The sequence below is a fragment of the Misgurnus anguillicaudatus genome, unplaced genomic scaffold, assembly GCF_027580225.2.
Source record: "Misgurnus anguillicaudatus unplaced genomic scaffold, ASM2758022v2 HiC_scaffold_26, whole genome shotgun sequence".
Taxonomy (NCBI): domain Eukaryota; kingdom Metazoa; phylum Chordata; class Actinopteri; order Cypriniformes; family Cobitidae; genus Misgurnus; species Misgurnus anguillicaudatus.
In genome coordinates, this window is record NW_027395276.1 from 4150401 (window position 1) to 4165600 (window position 15200).

The 15200-nt window shown below is 36.1% G+C and overlaps 1 protein-coding gene across 1 annotated transcript; it reads left to right on the forward strand.

Moving 5' to 3' along the window:
* Positions 1–7046: 7046 nt before the first annotated feature.
* Positions 7047–10701, forward strand: LOC129443235 (cortexin-2). The gene is made up of 3 exons (XM_073864437.1): positions 7047–7404; positions 9040–9302; positions 9440–10701. Exon 3 carries the CDS (start codon positions 9618–9620, stop codon positions 9876–9878), a length of 261 nt encoding a protein of 86 aa, XP_073720538.1. The 5' UTR covers positions 7047–7404; positions 9040–9302; positions 9440–9617; the 3' UTR covers positions 9879–10701.
* The last annotated feature ends 4499 nt before the right edge of the window (positions 10702–15200 follow it).

The following is a 15200-nucleotide window of genomic DNA, read 5'->3' on the forward strand; positions in this document are numbered from 1 at the left end:
ACAGCACTATACAGATAAGTACATTGTGTGAAAATACCGGGTTTTTTTACATGTGAAAAATGAACACATGTTATATTGCACACTGTAAACACAATCAAAGCTTCAAAAACACAGAAAGAACGAGACCTTTAACGTCACTGTCCCACAGGTGGGATGTTTGGCATTATATTTAAAACAATCATTTCTTAGTCTAAACCTTCACTAATCTTGACAAACTATATATTGTTGGAAAGCTCTAAGAATGTTGTTTTCCTATTTCAAGGCCATTTGATGATTTATTAAATTGTATAGTGACAGTCACCGAAGACACCAAACCCACCGGAAAACATATTAATTATTATATAGTCATCATTTTAATATCATTCAAAATAAGATAACTATAAATCTAAAAAAATCTTGACAGCCTATATCATTTGAAAGCTCTAAGAATATAGTTTTCATATTTATATTAATAATAATGCAGTGACAGTCATTTATTAGTTTGTGACAAGATTATGCAGCAATCTGTTAAAGGCACACAAGGCAAGTCTGAGTATTATTTCTCTACTAGCTCTGGGAGTAAATGCTTTATATATCTGAGACTTTACGAGACTTAAGGACACCGGGTCGGATACAGCGAACTTGCAAGTGGGGTATTCTTCCTACAGACGGTAGGGGCAGGCGAGAGGGTTTTCATTCATCATGTAATGAGTCATTTAACCATATACCGACTTACGAAGATGATTTATTAACATAAAAATGCTGCCTTGTGTTCCTTTAATAACTAGTGGCCATTGTTGGTAAAACCACTTTAAGTGTGACAGCAACCTTTTTTTATTTGAATCAGAAAGTTGAAACTTGTGGCGTTATTTTTGTAGAGTTTTGGGAATAAAACATTTTGACTTTTATGTTTTTAAATAAATGTAAATTACTATAACTATTTTTTATTTCATATTCAATACTCAAAACTTTAAATTGTCTTCTAAAAAAAAAGAGACTAACATTTTGTTTCTAGACCAAATAATTAGTTATATAAATACACACATGCACATCACCTTTTGACTGTTTAAGGGTTAAATAATGTAGTATACGTGTTAATAATGTCTGTTGTTTTATTGTGATTATGTGGGATCACGTGGGATGATGGTACTGTAGATGTGGAAGATCTGACTAATAATTAAAACACATTTGATGACCACTTATGTACTTATGTACTATAAAGACACACAGCCATGCCATAGAAGAACCTTTTTTGTTTTTTTAATAAACCCTTAAAGGTTCCTAGAACCATTTATTATTATTATTATTATTTCACTTTTAATAGTCTGTAAGGTCTCAACTTGAAATAAGCTTTTGTGCAACAGCAAGGTTTCTGTGGATGTTATATAGGACTTTGACCAAAAACAATTTAATGAATCATTATTTTTAAGAATGTGTGGTACTTTGTGCATAAATGATGATGTATCTTCAAATGAAATGTTATTTTATATTAATTTATTACTTAATTGTGTATGTTTTCATTCTTGGTCAATTATCTGTGAGGAAGACTATAGATGGAAGTCTCAAGATGATCACATTCAGGTTCAGGTTGTCATGGTGACCTGCAGCATTCAGGGTTGATACTGCATGCTGGTAAGTTACATACTAATCTATCATACTATCATTTTTAATATGCTAACTGAATTAACTGAAACATTTGATGCACACACACACCCGAAGGGGAGCAACTGGGGAAAAGACTTCATCAAGAGCACCACAGTTCTTCTAGAATCAACCCGACAATCCTCATTCCATCTGTCCGAATTCAGTGATCCATAAATGTCACCTGATAAGTGTGTTAAGCTTGCGTGTGTGTGTGTGTGTGTGTGGGGGGGGGGGGGGGTGACGCATGAGTGTGAAAATGTTTTTCCATCACTGCACACCGATGGGCTTTGAGTTCTTAAAAGCCTTTGACCCACATCTGAACAAAAACATGTTACATTATGTCCTGATCTCTTTGATTGTGACATATTTATTCTGTTGTTTTTATCTTGTGACTGAACATGAGGGCTTTTCTTTATTAGGCTTACGAGCCTTTATATCTTTTTATCTGAATCACCAAGCATTCGTTATTTCAATAGAGTCAGAGAAAGATATTGAACGGGGAACGGCCATACGGTGATGAGATTAAAGATGAAATGAAAATGTGTTTTATAACATGGATTTCTGACATTATTTTACTTTAGGCTAAAACATAATAAACACTCATCAACATTAAATTTACTTTAGTTTCTCTTAAAAAAAAAGTAATGATTCACTCACCCTCACGTCTATTTTTTAATCCTGTGTGACTTTTCTCATCTGAAACACAAAATGTTTTCATCATTAAAGAGGTAAGTCTGAATATTTTTGTCTTTTTTTGCATGATAAATGTAAATGTCAATCTTTCTCTCTGAACTTACAGATCTCTGATGAGGTTTATAAACGGATGATGATATGTGGACCACCGCTATCAGATCTTCCATAGACACCAATTGAGTATCAGGCAATGTTTTCATTCACTACCTTCATCCAAAAGACCCCTTCAAGGTTTGTAAACATTGAATGACTATCGGGTGCGCATGCAGCATGGGGTCAAACTGTTCATACCATTTAGGCTTTCTAGTTTAATCTAACAGGGCTGAAAAATGATGTGAGCACTACAAACACAAGCCTCTTTGATATTTGCATTGTCCCAGTTTGCACGCTTGCAGCCGCAAATGTTGTTTTTTATGTTTTTGAGATTCTGCAGGAATCCCGAAAAACTTAACGGAAGACCTGGTGCCATTTTTCACAGCCCACGAGGCAAGTAGGCATTTTTGACGATACCGAATAATACGCAACTCAATCTGCTGTAATGACTTTTCTGACCCCGACATGCGCAGTGGGAACCGCCTGTTACGTGAACCGTGAAGGGGTCTATCGCTAAAACATTTCTCAGTCCTGTTCTTCCTTAAAGCGTACCTATTGTGTCCCTTTTTACAAGATGTACAGTAATATACTGTAAGTCTCAGGTGTGCTCAGAATGTGCCACAGATCATTTATTATATCATGTTCAAAATGCCCCTATCTGGGTGGCTGTTAATGTGTCTGTACCTTTAAATACATACCTGTGAATACAGTCTGAGACTATATCTCACTATTGAGATATGGCGAACAGCGTAAAACAAGCTGTTGGTGGAAACTATGGTATTGCAGGAATTTCAGTCAGTAGCTGTGGGCGGGGCTTTATCAGTGTGACGTCACACTAACAAGAGAATCAAAACAGCATGTCTAATGAAACTGCTCTGGTTTAGTAGGGATTATAAAGGAGTGGGAAGATGTTTTTTCATTGTACTGTATGGTGGATGTGACTAAACTGAAGTCAGTAACAAATACCTCTTCGAAAATAACAAATGTTTTGATTTCCTTGAGACGAGAGGAGACGACGATCATGGATCACCGTTATGTGAAGGGAGGTTTGGCAGCCGATCGGTAGTTACGATTTTATAAAGTATATAGTACACATTTTAGACAGTAACGTTAGCTCAGTGTAGTTTTTGATACGCTTTAGCAATGATTTGAACTAAGGTTTTTTACTTGTTGTTTATTTTGCTTGTTATTTAGAAATAAACTACTCTAAAAGGACTCTGTTGTTATTGATTCTTTGTGGAAGTTTACCAGAAGTTACTGTTCCACTAAAGCTGTTTGTTTATGTTGTTATTGCTGAAACATCTATACACATTTATGCCCAGGCACCTTGTAAAAGTGAATTTTGCATAATAGGTGTCCTTTAATAAGATTCAACTCATCAGGCTGTTAGTCGAGTACTACAGACCTGAAATAGTCGTGTCCCATAAGAGTGACATTCAAACTGTTCAGTGTTGGTGTGTCTCCAGAAATAGTATTGAGAACATTTACAATCTCGGCTTCATTAGAAACATGTCGACTGTGATTCTTCACGAAACAGCTGGACGGATATCTCAGTCAGCATATTTGGTAAGCGTGGGCTATAATAATATCCTATTTTACTTTCTATGGAGAGAATCTTAATGCACAGATGGTCCTCATGCACAAAAGAAATCATGGATATTTGACTTAAAATATAGAGTAATTTTATGCTATAATTAGATTTTGGGTATATGTTAGGTTAGAGGTGACACTGGGACAAAGTAAAAGCTCTATCACAGTACCCGAGGGTCTTTGGCTCTGAGATACAGATATTTTATGACAGTGGTTTTTATTGTGCATTCTCTGTGACTCTGTATCACATTTACACTGTTGCCCCATGAGGCAAAGATACACAATAAGTGAATTATTACTTAGTGAAGCTGGACGAGAGGAGATGAGCCGCAGTGCAGAAAAACTTTAGACATCCAGACAAAGAATAGATAACATCAAAGTCTTATGGTTTATTTTGTAGATGCAAAACAGTTTATTATTAAAAATCATTTCTTTTTTAGTTTAATTTTGTTTCTAAATAATATAAAATGCATATTATTCTATTTATTTGTTTTGTAAGGGTGTCTGTGTGATTTAAATATAAGATGGCATGGCACTATTTAATTGATAATATTATAGTTAAGATTAAAACATATGAATACAGGGAAAGTCTGAACATTAGAGGAATGTTACATTCTATCAAACATTATGACAATGTTCTTGATGTTTGTTCCTCCCAAGTAGAGGTAAATTTTTGTCTATAGTTTCTAAAAAATCCTTATTGACAAACTGCTGTGAGAGTGCTGGATCTCATTTTGACAGAAAATACACTTTTGATGAGTGAGTAAATCAATTAATTAAATGAGGATCTTTACTATTATGTACCAACCACCAAAGAATTGCACTATTAAAAGCGGTGTGCGTGATTTTTGAAAAACACTTTGAAAAGGGAGTCAGGCCGACTACCAAAACACACCTGTAGTCAATTAGCAGTAAGGGGGCGTGTCTACTAACCGACATTAGGTGTGTCCGAGATCATCCGGCGCTGCGCAGACCGATCTGCGAGGTTTGCCGCTTGCAGTCGAGGGAGGAACTGAAGACGGAGCCGTCAAGCCGGACACCTGCTGCTTGCCGTAGTGACGTGTGCGCCGTGTTTCCTTGTTTTTAATCGCGAATGAAGTGAATTAGATGCTGAATTTGATAAAAACAAATCTTTTAATAAAAAGTTGCAACCAGAAACATTTTATATCGAATATTTTAATTGCTGCATATACTGTATACCCGAAAATAACGGGAAACAAGCCTATATTATTAAAATACCAATAGAGTTTGTTATTTTCATTTTTATTTTATTACACAACACAACATAACATATTTATTCATATTAGGGATGCACCGAATCCAGATTTTTTAGGTTCGGCCGAATCCCGAATCCACCGTTTAAGATTCGGCCGAATCCGAAACCGAATACCGAATCCTACTCGCATCCTTATTCCATTAACACAGTAAACACATTAATGAAGTAAACAACGTCCACAGCAGTGTATTTTTCATTTTATTTAATTTTAACTGTACATTATGCCAGGATGACAAGTTGGAAAAACTATTTTGACAATTACCATAAGCCTATGCATAATGAAAGCGATGCGTTGCGACACGCTTGATTTTCCAATAAGCAAGCAGCTCCGCGCTGAAAACTATATTTAACTTTGAGTGAGAAGCTCCGCTCGTCAATGTCAGTTTTCACACGGCCATCCAATTACAGTGGAGGAGGGGCAGGACATTACCACAGCAACCAACCGGCTCACAGCTGAAGCATCACAGCTACCAAGCGCTCGGCTGAAAAACAGCTGGCATTTGGCGTCCTCAAGGCGTTTTCAGCCGTGTTTTAAAGTTTTGGTGTGTCCAGCCCCTAAGGCTCACCGAAAGAAAAGCTCATCTCCACGTCAGCACCCGATGTGTGTAATCAACGGCCGCGTGACGTCGACCAGCGTAGCGCAAGCCAAGGGTTCGGTTCGGTGGGAAAAAAATCTAGGATTCGGCCGAACCCGAACCCCGTCAAAAAGCCCAGTATTCGGCCGAATCCGAATCCGAATCCTGGATTCGGTGCATCCCTAATTCATATTAACGTGTTTTTTCCTGTTTTAAAACATGAATTTATAATGTTTATTAGTGGAATTAAAGGTTGGATTAAACTTGAAACGCACGTGATCGTTGTCATCAGTGAGGCGACCAATCAAGAAAAGCTGTGTCGTCATCACAACTCCGTGCAGCCGCTCTGGAGAGACTGCACCGGCTGAGCTAGCCGGCTACTCTCAAAACGCTCTCGCAGTACTTTAAAACCATATGACACAGTCACGTGCCTGCAGCGCCAGCTGAAGTCGGACAAAAATACTAACCGGAATGCACTGCTTCAAGTCAGCCGCCGATCGGTCTGCACAGCGCCGCATGAAGTCGAACACACCTATTGTTGCCTGGGTTGTGAATGTGTGGGGCGGGTCTATTAAAAGCAGGTCCAGATTCTATTGGGGTAGGAGCGTGTTTGTTTAGGTGATTTCAAATGTCAACATTGGCTTTCAGAGATCATGCACCCTGCCTTTAACTTTACATTATCATAACAAATGTGTTTTATACACACAAAGTTCATGCAACCAGGGGAACAAAATATCAAGGGTCAACTAAAACAAACACTGATCACCATAATGGTGACTTTAAATTAAACAAAACAAAACATCAACTTCTAAACCTAATAAGTAAATTGTGTTTTTTACAGCAACATTTTTACAAAACATTCAGAAATAAAGTTTTATAACAGTTTTAAAAAACATAACAAGCAAAAAAGTAAATATAGAAAACAGTTGTTTTAAACATTGTGTGAACTTTAAAACATGACATTGTCATAACGTTTGAAAATGGTAAAATTTTACATTCCTACAACATTCAGACAACCACGAAACTTTTTACCTAGAAAACATTTAGTTTTATGTTGCCAGAAACTTTTTGGGAACGTTGGGAACTTTCAAGCAACGTTCTTAAAACTTTTATCTGTTAGCTGCGATGTGCTGGAGATATAAAACCTTAGATCAAAATCAGATATTCAGTTACGTTAGTAGTTTCTCTCTCAGGCAGCTGCTCTATAGCTTTCAGATGAAGGATATTTTTAAACTAACCACAAAAATCCGCTCTGGCATTAATGAAGACAATAGCAACCCTTCAAAGTAACATTTCGTTTTTCTTTGTTGTTCAATTTGTGTTGTAACTTTATTTAGGCATAATTTGCCAATTTTGTTGGCCAAAAGTTTTATACTGTTTTCTTGTTTGTATTTGGACCGAACGCACTGAATGCCCCGCGTGGATTCAATCGGCCAATAAAACGCGCTCGCCTGTGCGCGCGCGTGTGTGTGAAGGATGATAGTGCGCGCGAGAGAGATGCCAACAGTCCAGCACGAGCCGTGCACCCTGCACAGATCCTAAACTTCAACACGGGTATGTTGTTTTTTTATCCTTTATATATTTTAAAGTGTTATAAAACTGATCGCGTCCTTGCATGAACAATATTACATACAATGAATGAATGAAATTCTTGGTGACAGTTTCTTATACAATACTTTATAGAAAATTCACGCGTGATTTAAAATGTATAATGGCTTTAAACATTAAAGTTCTTGAAGGATTATTATCATGCTTAATAATGCATTGCAGCTAACCATAAATGATAACAACTTTCAGAAAATATCAGTTAATGTCCAAAATGCATTTAACTATGAATCAGTTACAGTATGTGTTTTGTTTATTGTAGAGATATACAATAACTGACAAAAGAAAAGATTATTTTTTTATTCTTTTAAGAGCTGCTCCAGTCAAGTACAGAGACAGAGAAGTCTAATTTATTTGATGTTTGTGATCGGATCAATAAGTATTGATCTGTGTTTATTTCTGCTCAGCAGGATTTCTTCTGCTCATATAGAGGTGCATTGACTTCATTTAATTCATTTTCACTTTTTCGACACCTTTATAACCTTCAAAGTTACTGCCATTGTCAAATGATGATACAATGCAAGCTATTAACAGCCTCCACATCAGATATTTGTTTCTTACAGAAAGAGAAAATGTTCAGACTATTAAAGCACACAATTTTTATGAAAAAATATAAAACACATAGGCCTATTATACTGCACTGCAATATTAGAAATGTGCAGTTAAGAATTTATTGTATTTGGTCATTAAATTATGTTAGTTTTTAAAAAAGCGGTAGTATTTTATAGGTTATTGGTGAAAGTGAATTCATCCTTACTGCCTCTTTCACATAATCATATCTTTATTGAACACTGACGTGATGTTTTTGTATCTTAAAGCAGTGGTTCTCAAACTTTTTCAGCGTGCGGCCCTCCTTGTGTACGGTGCATTCTTTCGCAGCCCCTCAAAGAGAATTTATGACAAACAACAGTTCTCAAACTTAACATTTTAATTAAACAAAACATTAAATTATCCAAAGTAGTGCTGTTGGTTAGTAGCCTTATTTTTTTGTTTAATTACACAAAATTCATGATAAATTAATGTATTCTATAAAATGTCATAAAACTGGGGCCCCTGGCACCATCTCGCAGCCCCCCCCCCCCCAGTTTGAGAACCACTGTCTTAAAGTACTGTTCATAATCAAAAAGTACTGTACCATGATATTGATATCTGATACCACCATGCAACCGGTCCTATTAACATTCTCTGTGTTAAAGAGCAGATAATGATGTGAGGCTGTTAATTAAAGCACTTATGTCATCTCATAGTATTTATAGTTGACCTCTGACCTGCCCTTAACCCTTCAGTTATCTTTGTGCTGAAGCTCAGCTGTCTCCTGTATACAGAAGTCAGCTGTCAGCAGCACACAAACTTGTCCTAATAAAGTGTTGACCTGTTGATCAGAAAGAGATGTGAGAGAGTTTCATTAGATGATTGGGATTTGGTGTGCATGCGTGTTACATTCGGCACAGATGTACTTCAGTCATGGTGCGGTGGAGAGGTGACCTGATTTACTTTTCTTTTATGTGGCCGTTATTGATCCACAATGTTTTAAGATCCTGATCGACCCAGATTTACCGGGCTTGTCTTTCTCTTCATTCACAGTTCCTGTCACGTTCCTGCTGGAAATAGCAGCTTTTCTCCATTTAGCCCTGCCAACAATTATCTTGTTTGGTTTGCGGTGACACCTGAATATGACGTCGCGTGTTCAATTAGTCACAGAAGAGCGTGTCACGGCATGTTTTGTGTCATATAAAGCAGCCGTGACGCTTTTATATCAGCACAGTATGAGATGTGGAGGTCGTCGTGTCTGATTCTTCAGTCATCTCCAGACTTTCTGATGTGGCGGATTCATTTATACCTGAGAGGTAATGCATAACAACTGAATGGACGGCGATCATTGCTCCTTCACGTTTTGTTTCAAAACTGATTACAAAATCAAGATTTGGGTTTGGACGGATTTGATGTTTGAGTTCATATTAAAATCTCTGACTTTTGTTTGCAGTCTTGGCAAATCTTAGCACTGTTTGAGATCTCTTCTGAAACTCTAGAGGAGACCTTACATTACTGAAGTCTTTGAAGAAGATCACCTGGAAATGAGAAACAATTGAAAAATTAAATATTTGTGACTTCTTTCGTATGGGATCCTCTTACGTTCAGTGTTTCATTTTGGAGCCGAGAAGATGAGTGAAAGATCTCTGGTGGAGTACGAGCTGCAGTCGACTGTTTCGGAGCCCGGGGCCACAGCGGGGCTCCTGCCGGCCCCTGACACAGAGCAGAACACAGCGTTGTGTTTCGTTGGGCTCCTGCTGGTGTTTTTAGTCTTTCTGATGGTCCGCTGTTTCCGGATTCTTCTGGATCCCTACAGCAGCATGCCGTCCTCATCCTGGTCTGACCACAAAGATGGATTTGAGAAGGGACAGTTTGATCACGCGCTGGTGTAACTGTATATTGATTTTAAAAGCTACACAGCAGTGTAATGTTGCCTTTTCAAATGACAAACATTAACGCAGCATTCAGATGCTGTCCTGGAACATTGCTGCCTATATAAACGTGAAGACGACATGTGATCAGATTCTGGTAATGTCTGTGTGATCTGTTGCACTGTGCACATACTGAAAGCAAATTCAAAGGGATGTATAACATACCAAACACAACATTTAAAATTTTGTTGAAATTCACATCTTGTTCTAACAGCCTTTCTGCTCTCAATCTTTATATTTTGTTTATTGTTGCATGGATTTATTCTGTGCTTTTGGCATTGTTATCATGTGTTTACTGCAAAACTGACTTTCTTACTTAGTATTTTTGTCTTGTTTTGAGCTAAATTTTTTAAAGATTCTTAAATCAAGATGTATTTTCTTGATGAGCAAAATGACCTAAGAAAAAAGTCACATTTTTAGACAAAAAAAACATCAAATTTAAGAGAATCTGTGCTTAAAACAAGCAAAAAAGATCTGCCATTGGTGTAAGAACAGTCTTGAACTTTTTTCTTAAACACTTAATTCAAGAAAAAAGTGCTTACCCCATTTACAGATTTTTTATTTTCTTTTATTTGCTTGTTTTAAACACAAATTTACAGAGCCCCGAAGGTGACATTGGAGTAAAAATAATTTAAAGTTTAGTTGCATGTGCTCACGTGAAACTTTCATGTGCTCACGCGAAACCTTCATTTGCAGATTTTTTTTTAAAGTTTAGTTTCGCATGCTATCGCCAGCGCACATGAAACTATCGCATGCCACGTAAAAGCAAAAGTTTTACGTGCGCATGCGAGTTTAATGTGACCATGCGTTAGTTTCACGTGCGCACGCGAAACTAAACTATATTTAATTTTTGCTCCATGTCCCCTTAGGGGCTCTCTACAAATTTACCGAGCCCCTTCATTGGAGTAAAAAAAATTTAAAGTTTAGTTTCACGTGCTCACGTGAAAGTTTCACGCGCTCACGTGAAAGTTTTACGTGCGCACGCAAAAGATTCACGTAAAATTTTGAAACTAAACGCAGAAGTTTTACTTGCTCACATGAAACTAAACTTTATGTCCCCTTAGGGGCTTCGTATAAATTCACTTAAATTTGATATTTTTGTGTAAAAACTAGAGTTATTAAATCTATCTTGATTTAAAATAATTTAGATATTGGTACTGAAAACCAGACAAAAATACAAAATAATTTTTTTGCAGTTTTTGTTTGCAGGTTTAATCTGTGATATTTGGAGCTCATGTGCCTTTATTGCAGTCAGAATTATTTGTAAATCAGAAATTCGATTGCATTTCTGTTAATTTTCATATTTAATTTCCATAATAGGGGTTAAGTTGATCATTTAAAAGGTTAAGGCAGTGTCCAAACACTTTCCTGGAGTTGTACGTATTGTTTTTAGCAAAGAATGATGCAGTTTGCTTAATAAATGATTTTTTTTGCTCAGTCAGTGAACTGTATTTTGTGTCGTCTGACTCGAGTCTCTCCGGATTAATCAGGCGCATCTGTGGACGCCTCTCATGAGGGTACAAATCTCATATTATTTTAACGAAGAACAAAAACAGTCAGCAAGATATCAGCTGTAAACATGTTTAGATCAATACTTCAGAATCAATTTTATTTACATGATAGAAAAAAACATTATTCCCTTGGCATTAATTAATTCACCTGTTTTATTAACGTGTGACAAGAAAGATCCTGGTGAGATTTATGAGCTTTTACAAGCCGTCACAAATGACATTTTGGACATCACCTGATGGGTGAAAGGTCATTTTCTGCTTGCTTTCTCTTTGTGGTCTATTCAGTACATGAAGGCAATAAATAATGTCCTGCTGTATGTGAAGATGCTCAGTAAATGAGCATACAGCAGATCTGATTAGAAGACACATGCATTGACCGAATAATTGATTATAGTATGCTGTAAATCTCACAGGTATTGACTCTCGCTCTCTGTTGGAGGATATGAGTTAACCAGCTCACTTCTAAACATCTTCACAAGCTTTAGCTCTACTGTATGTTAAACACAAAACATCTTCAACAGATAGAAAATGGAAATGATTTATTATGTCTTTATAAATATGTTATGTAGTAAGAGATTGTCTGACTGCTTCTGCTAGTCGTCCGTTTCTGTGGGCAATATATGAGATGATTTGTGACCAGTTCATGGATGTGTGAAAATGACTTAATGATGTTTAAAATAGCTTCATCACACTGCATATATCTGCTAAGCAATAAACTTCACTGCTGGTGTATTTTCAACACCAGTGTAGTATTGGGATCCATCTAAATATCAAAAAATGTGTGCCTTATCTAATACTGGTCATCATTAACATATACACTAGCTACAAATATATGTTACACATAATCAGCATTAAGTTTTTCATTATTTTGTTTTACAAAAATGTGTTTTATACACACAAAGTTAATGCAACCAGGGAAAAACAAAACGTCAAGGGTCAAGATTCCAACTAAAACAAACACTGATCACCACAATGATAACTTTAAATGAAACAAAACATCAACATCTAAGCCTAAATCAATTGTTTTTTCTACAGCAATATTTTTACTGAACATTCAGAAATAATGTTTTATAACAGATTTAAATAAAATACAATGTTTCTCTATTATTTAAATAACAAACAAAAAAGTAAATATAGAAAACAGTTGTTTTAAATATTGGGTGAACATTAAAACCTGACATTGTCATAACAATTAAAAATAATAGAATGTTTAAAGAAACTTTTATCATTCATCCTGCATCTGGGCCGGGTTATTTTTGAGTGGGCCAAACTGTTTTGCTACCTGATTGTAACCTATATTAAATACATTGCCATACATTTGGTAATAGTAATTTAGTCCCAAAATACATGCATTTTGCTTATTTGTACTACTATTACTAATAATATTACACACCATTATGTAAGCAATAAGGTACGAGAGGCTGTGCTGTATCGTGAATAAGTAACGGCTGAAGGGCGTTGTTAGGCACGACGCGAAGCGGAGTGCCTGCAACCCCTTCAGCCGTCACTTATTCACGATACAGCACTTGCCTCGAGTACCTTATTGCTTTTATAAAACGGTTACCACACAATATTAAAGTAAAAAAAAATATTAGTGCAACTTTCATGAAGTTAAATCAATAAAAGCATTCCTTCCAAAGAAAAAATAGTCCCTTACTGCGAACAACAACATGAAAGCTCAAATAAAAACAACAAACTGTTCTCAGACTTTGTCTCATTATATGTTTATGTGTTGCTAAGGGTGTTGCTAAGGGCGCAGTGATATTAAATAGAACCGTTGGGTGAAGCGGTCATAGCAGTGTTTTATCGTGAATAAAGCACACCTATTGACCAATCAGAATCAAGGATTGGAACTAACCGTTTTATAAATGAGCGATATGGGAATTAGGATGCATAGTCTTTGAAATGACAGCTAAACAAAGCATTTCAGTAGTTTTCTCTCATTCAGAGGAAAGTTGTGATAAATGTCTTACCTGCAAGCGCCATCTAGCGGTATAAATAAATATCACAAATTACAAAATAATGTTGTGTGAAATAAGTACAGGAAAATAAGACTGCTTGAATTATTACTAGAGGTCCACTAATTTTACATTTTCCACCCACACCGTTATCCTATTCAGAGTGATATCTGCTAATACCGATAAATGGGTGGTTAATTTGCTTTAAGTATTTCTGAAGATTAAATATCCTAAATGTTATTCTTTTAAAGAATGACCATTAATATTAAACATTAAACAAGTCATGGTTCTTTACATTTTCTATACACAGACCTTGCATTTTCCTGTTCTCCTTTGATTGAAAGGATAAATCGGCCATGATCAAATGTTTTTAAACTATTGGCCAATAGCCAAAAGTAAGAAAATAGCTTTTATTGACCGATTGGACGATCTATATTGGTGCATTTCTAATTATTATGCCCTACAATAAATATAATAAAAATTTAAAATATAAAAAAAATTAATTCTTAAATTCAAGTGAGAAAATAACTGTTAATTCTGTAATACTTTTCAGTGATACTTAACAAACATTAAGTCCTAGGTGTATGTTTCTAATTATGCTAATTAATTATGGGAGAATAAAATGTTTTCTTATTTCTGACAAGGTCCCATTAAATTAAATTTTCCTAGAAATGTAATTTAATTTAACTTAATTTAAAAGAGAATTCAATCTTTTCATATTCTGACAGCTGAAGTGATAAACTTGAGATTTAAAATGTTGTATTTAAAATGGACTCAGTAGTAAACATTATTTGTCAGTCTGACCTTAACCTCATTAGCAAAACATCAGACATACAAAAGAGTTCAGCTCCAATTCACCAGAACAAAAAACAGAAACTTGATAACAAGTTCATCCGAGTTCAATGAACTTGAGCTAATGTACAGGTACAGACTTTACAACCTATGTATCATATACAGGTGGCACACAATATTATATTAATATTATATTTGTCTGCACTAAAAAGTGGTTTTATTGCTTAACTATTTAATATTCAAGATGATCTTGGAAGATGAGTGAAGGTAACTAAACAGTAATATCTGGTTTGTACAGTGACAGAGACATTTGGTGACACTCCTGCACTGTGTCAAATCTGTGTAATATAACATCAGAAATGTAGGGAAGAATGCAGCGTAAGGGGGAAAATATGATTACATCAGTGGGTAGCAGTGTGCCTCACAGTAAGAAGGTCTCTGGTTCAAGCCCAGGTGGTCAGGTGGCCTTTCTGTGTGGAGTTTGCATGTTCTGCCTGTGTCCACGTGGTTTCCTCCCACAGCCCAAAACATGCAAATTAGGTGAATTGTGAATGCCAAATTGCCCCCTCCCGATGTGTGTGATTAATTTGTGTATGGATTAATATGCCATTAATATTCATAGATGCTGGAATGGTGTTAAAGGCCCACTGAAGTGCCTTGCAATGTGCAGCATTATTTGATAAGGTGACGTCAGTTTAACTGAAGACCCTCCCCCTTTTTTTAAATAACCAATAGCATTTTATTCATGGCACAGTGCAGGAAAGACGTAAGCTGGGTCCAAATTCGAAGGCTGCGACCTTCTAAGGATCTATTCTAAGGCTAGTAAGGTCCTAAGCCGAAGGACGCGTAAAATGAAGACTCAAAATGCGTCCTTATTTCTCCACACTGCTAAGGATATAACAAATGCACCCTTCACAGCCTAGGTTATCCCGAGATTCATTGGGAGCCTGTAACGGCTGAACATAACGGCTAGATATTTTAAAATAAACATTTCAACTTTTATTTTATTAAATAAAAGAGTG

Bases quoted from the DNA above. Each gene is read 5' to 3' on its own strand.
- LOC129443235 (XM_073864437.1), top strand. From the start codon at position 9,618: ATGAGTGAAAGATCTCTGGTGGAGTACGAGCTGCAGTCGACTGTTTCG.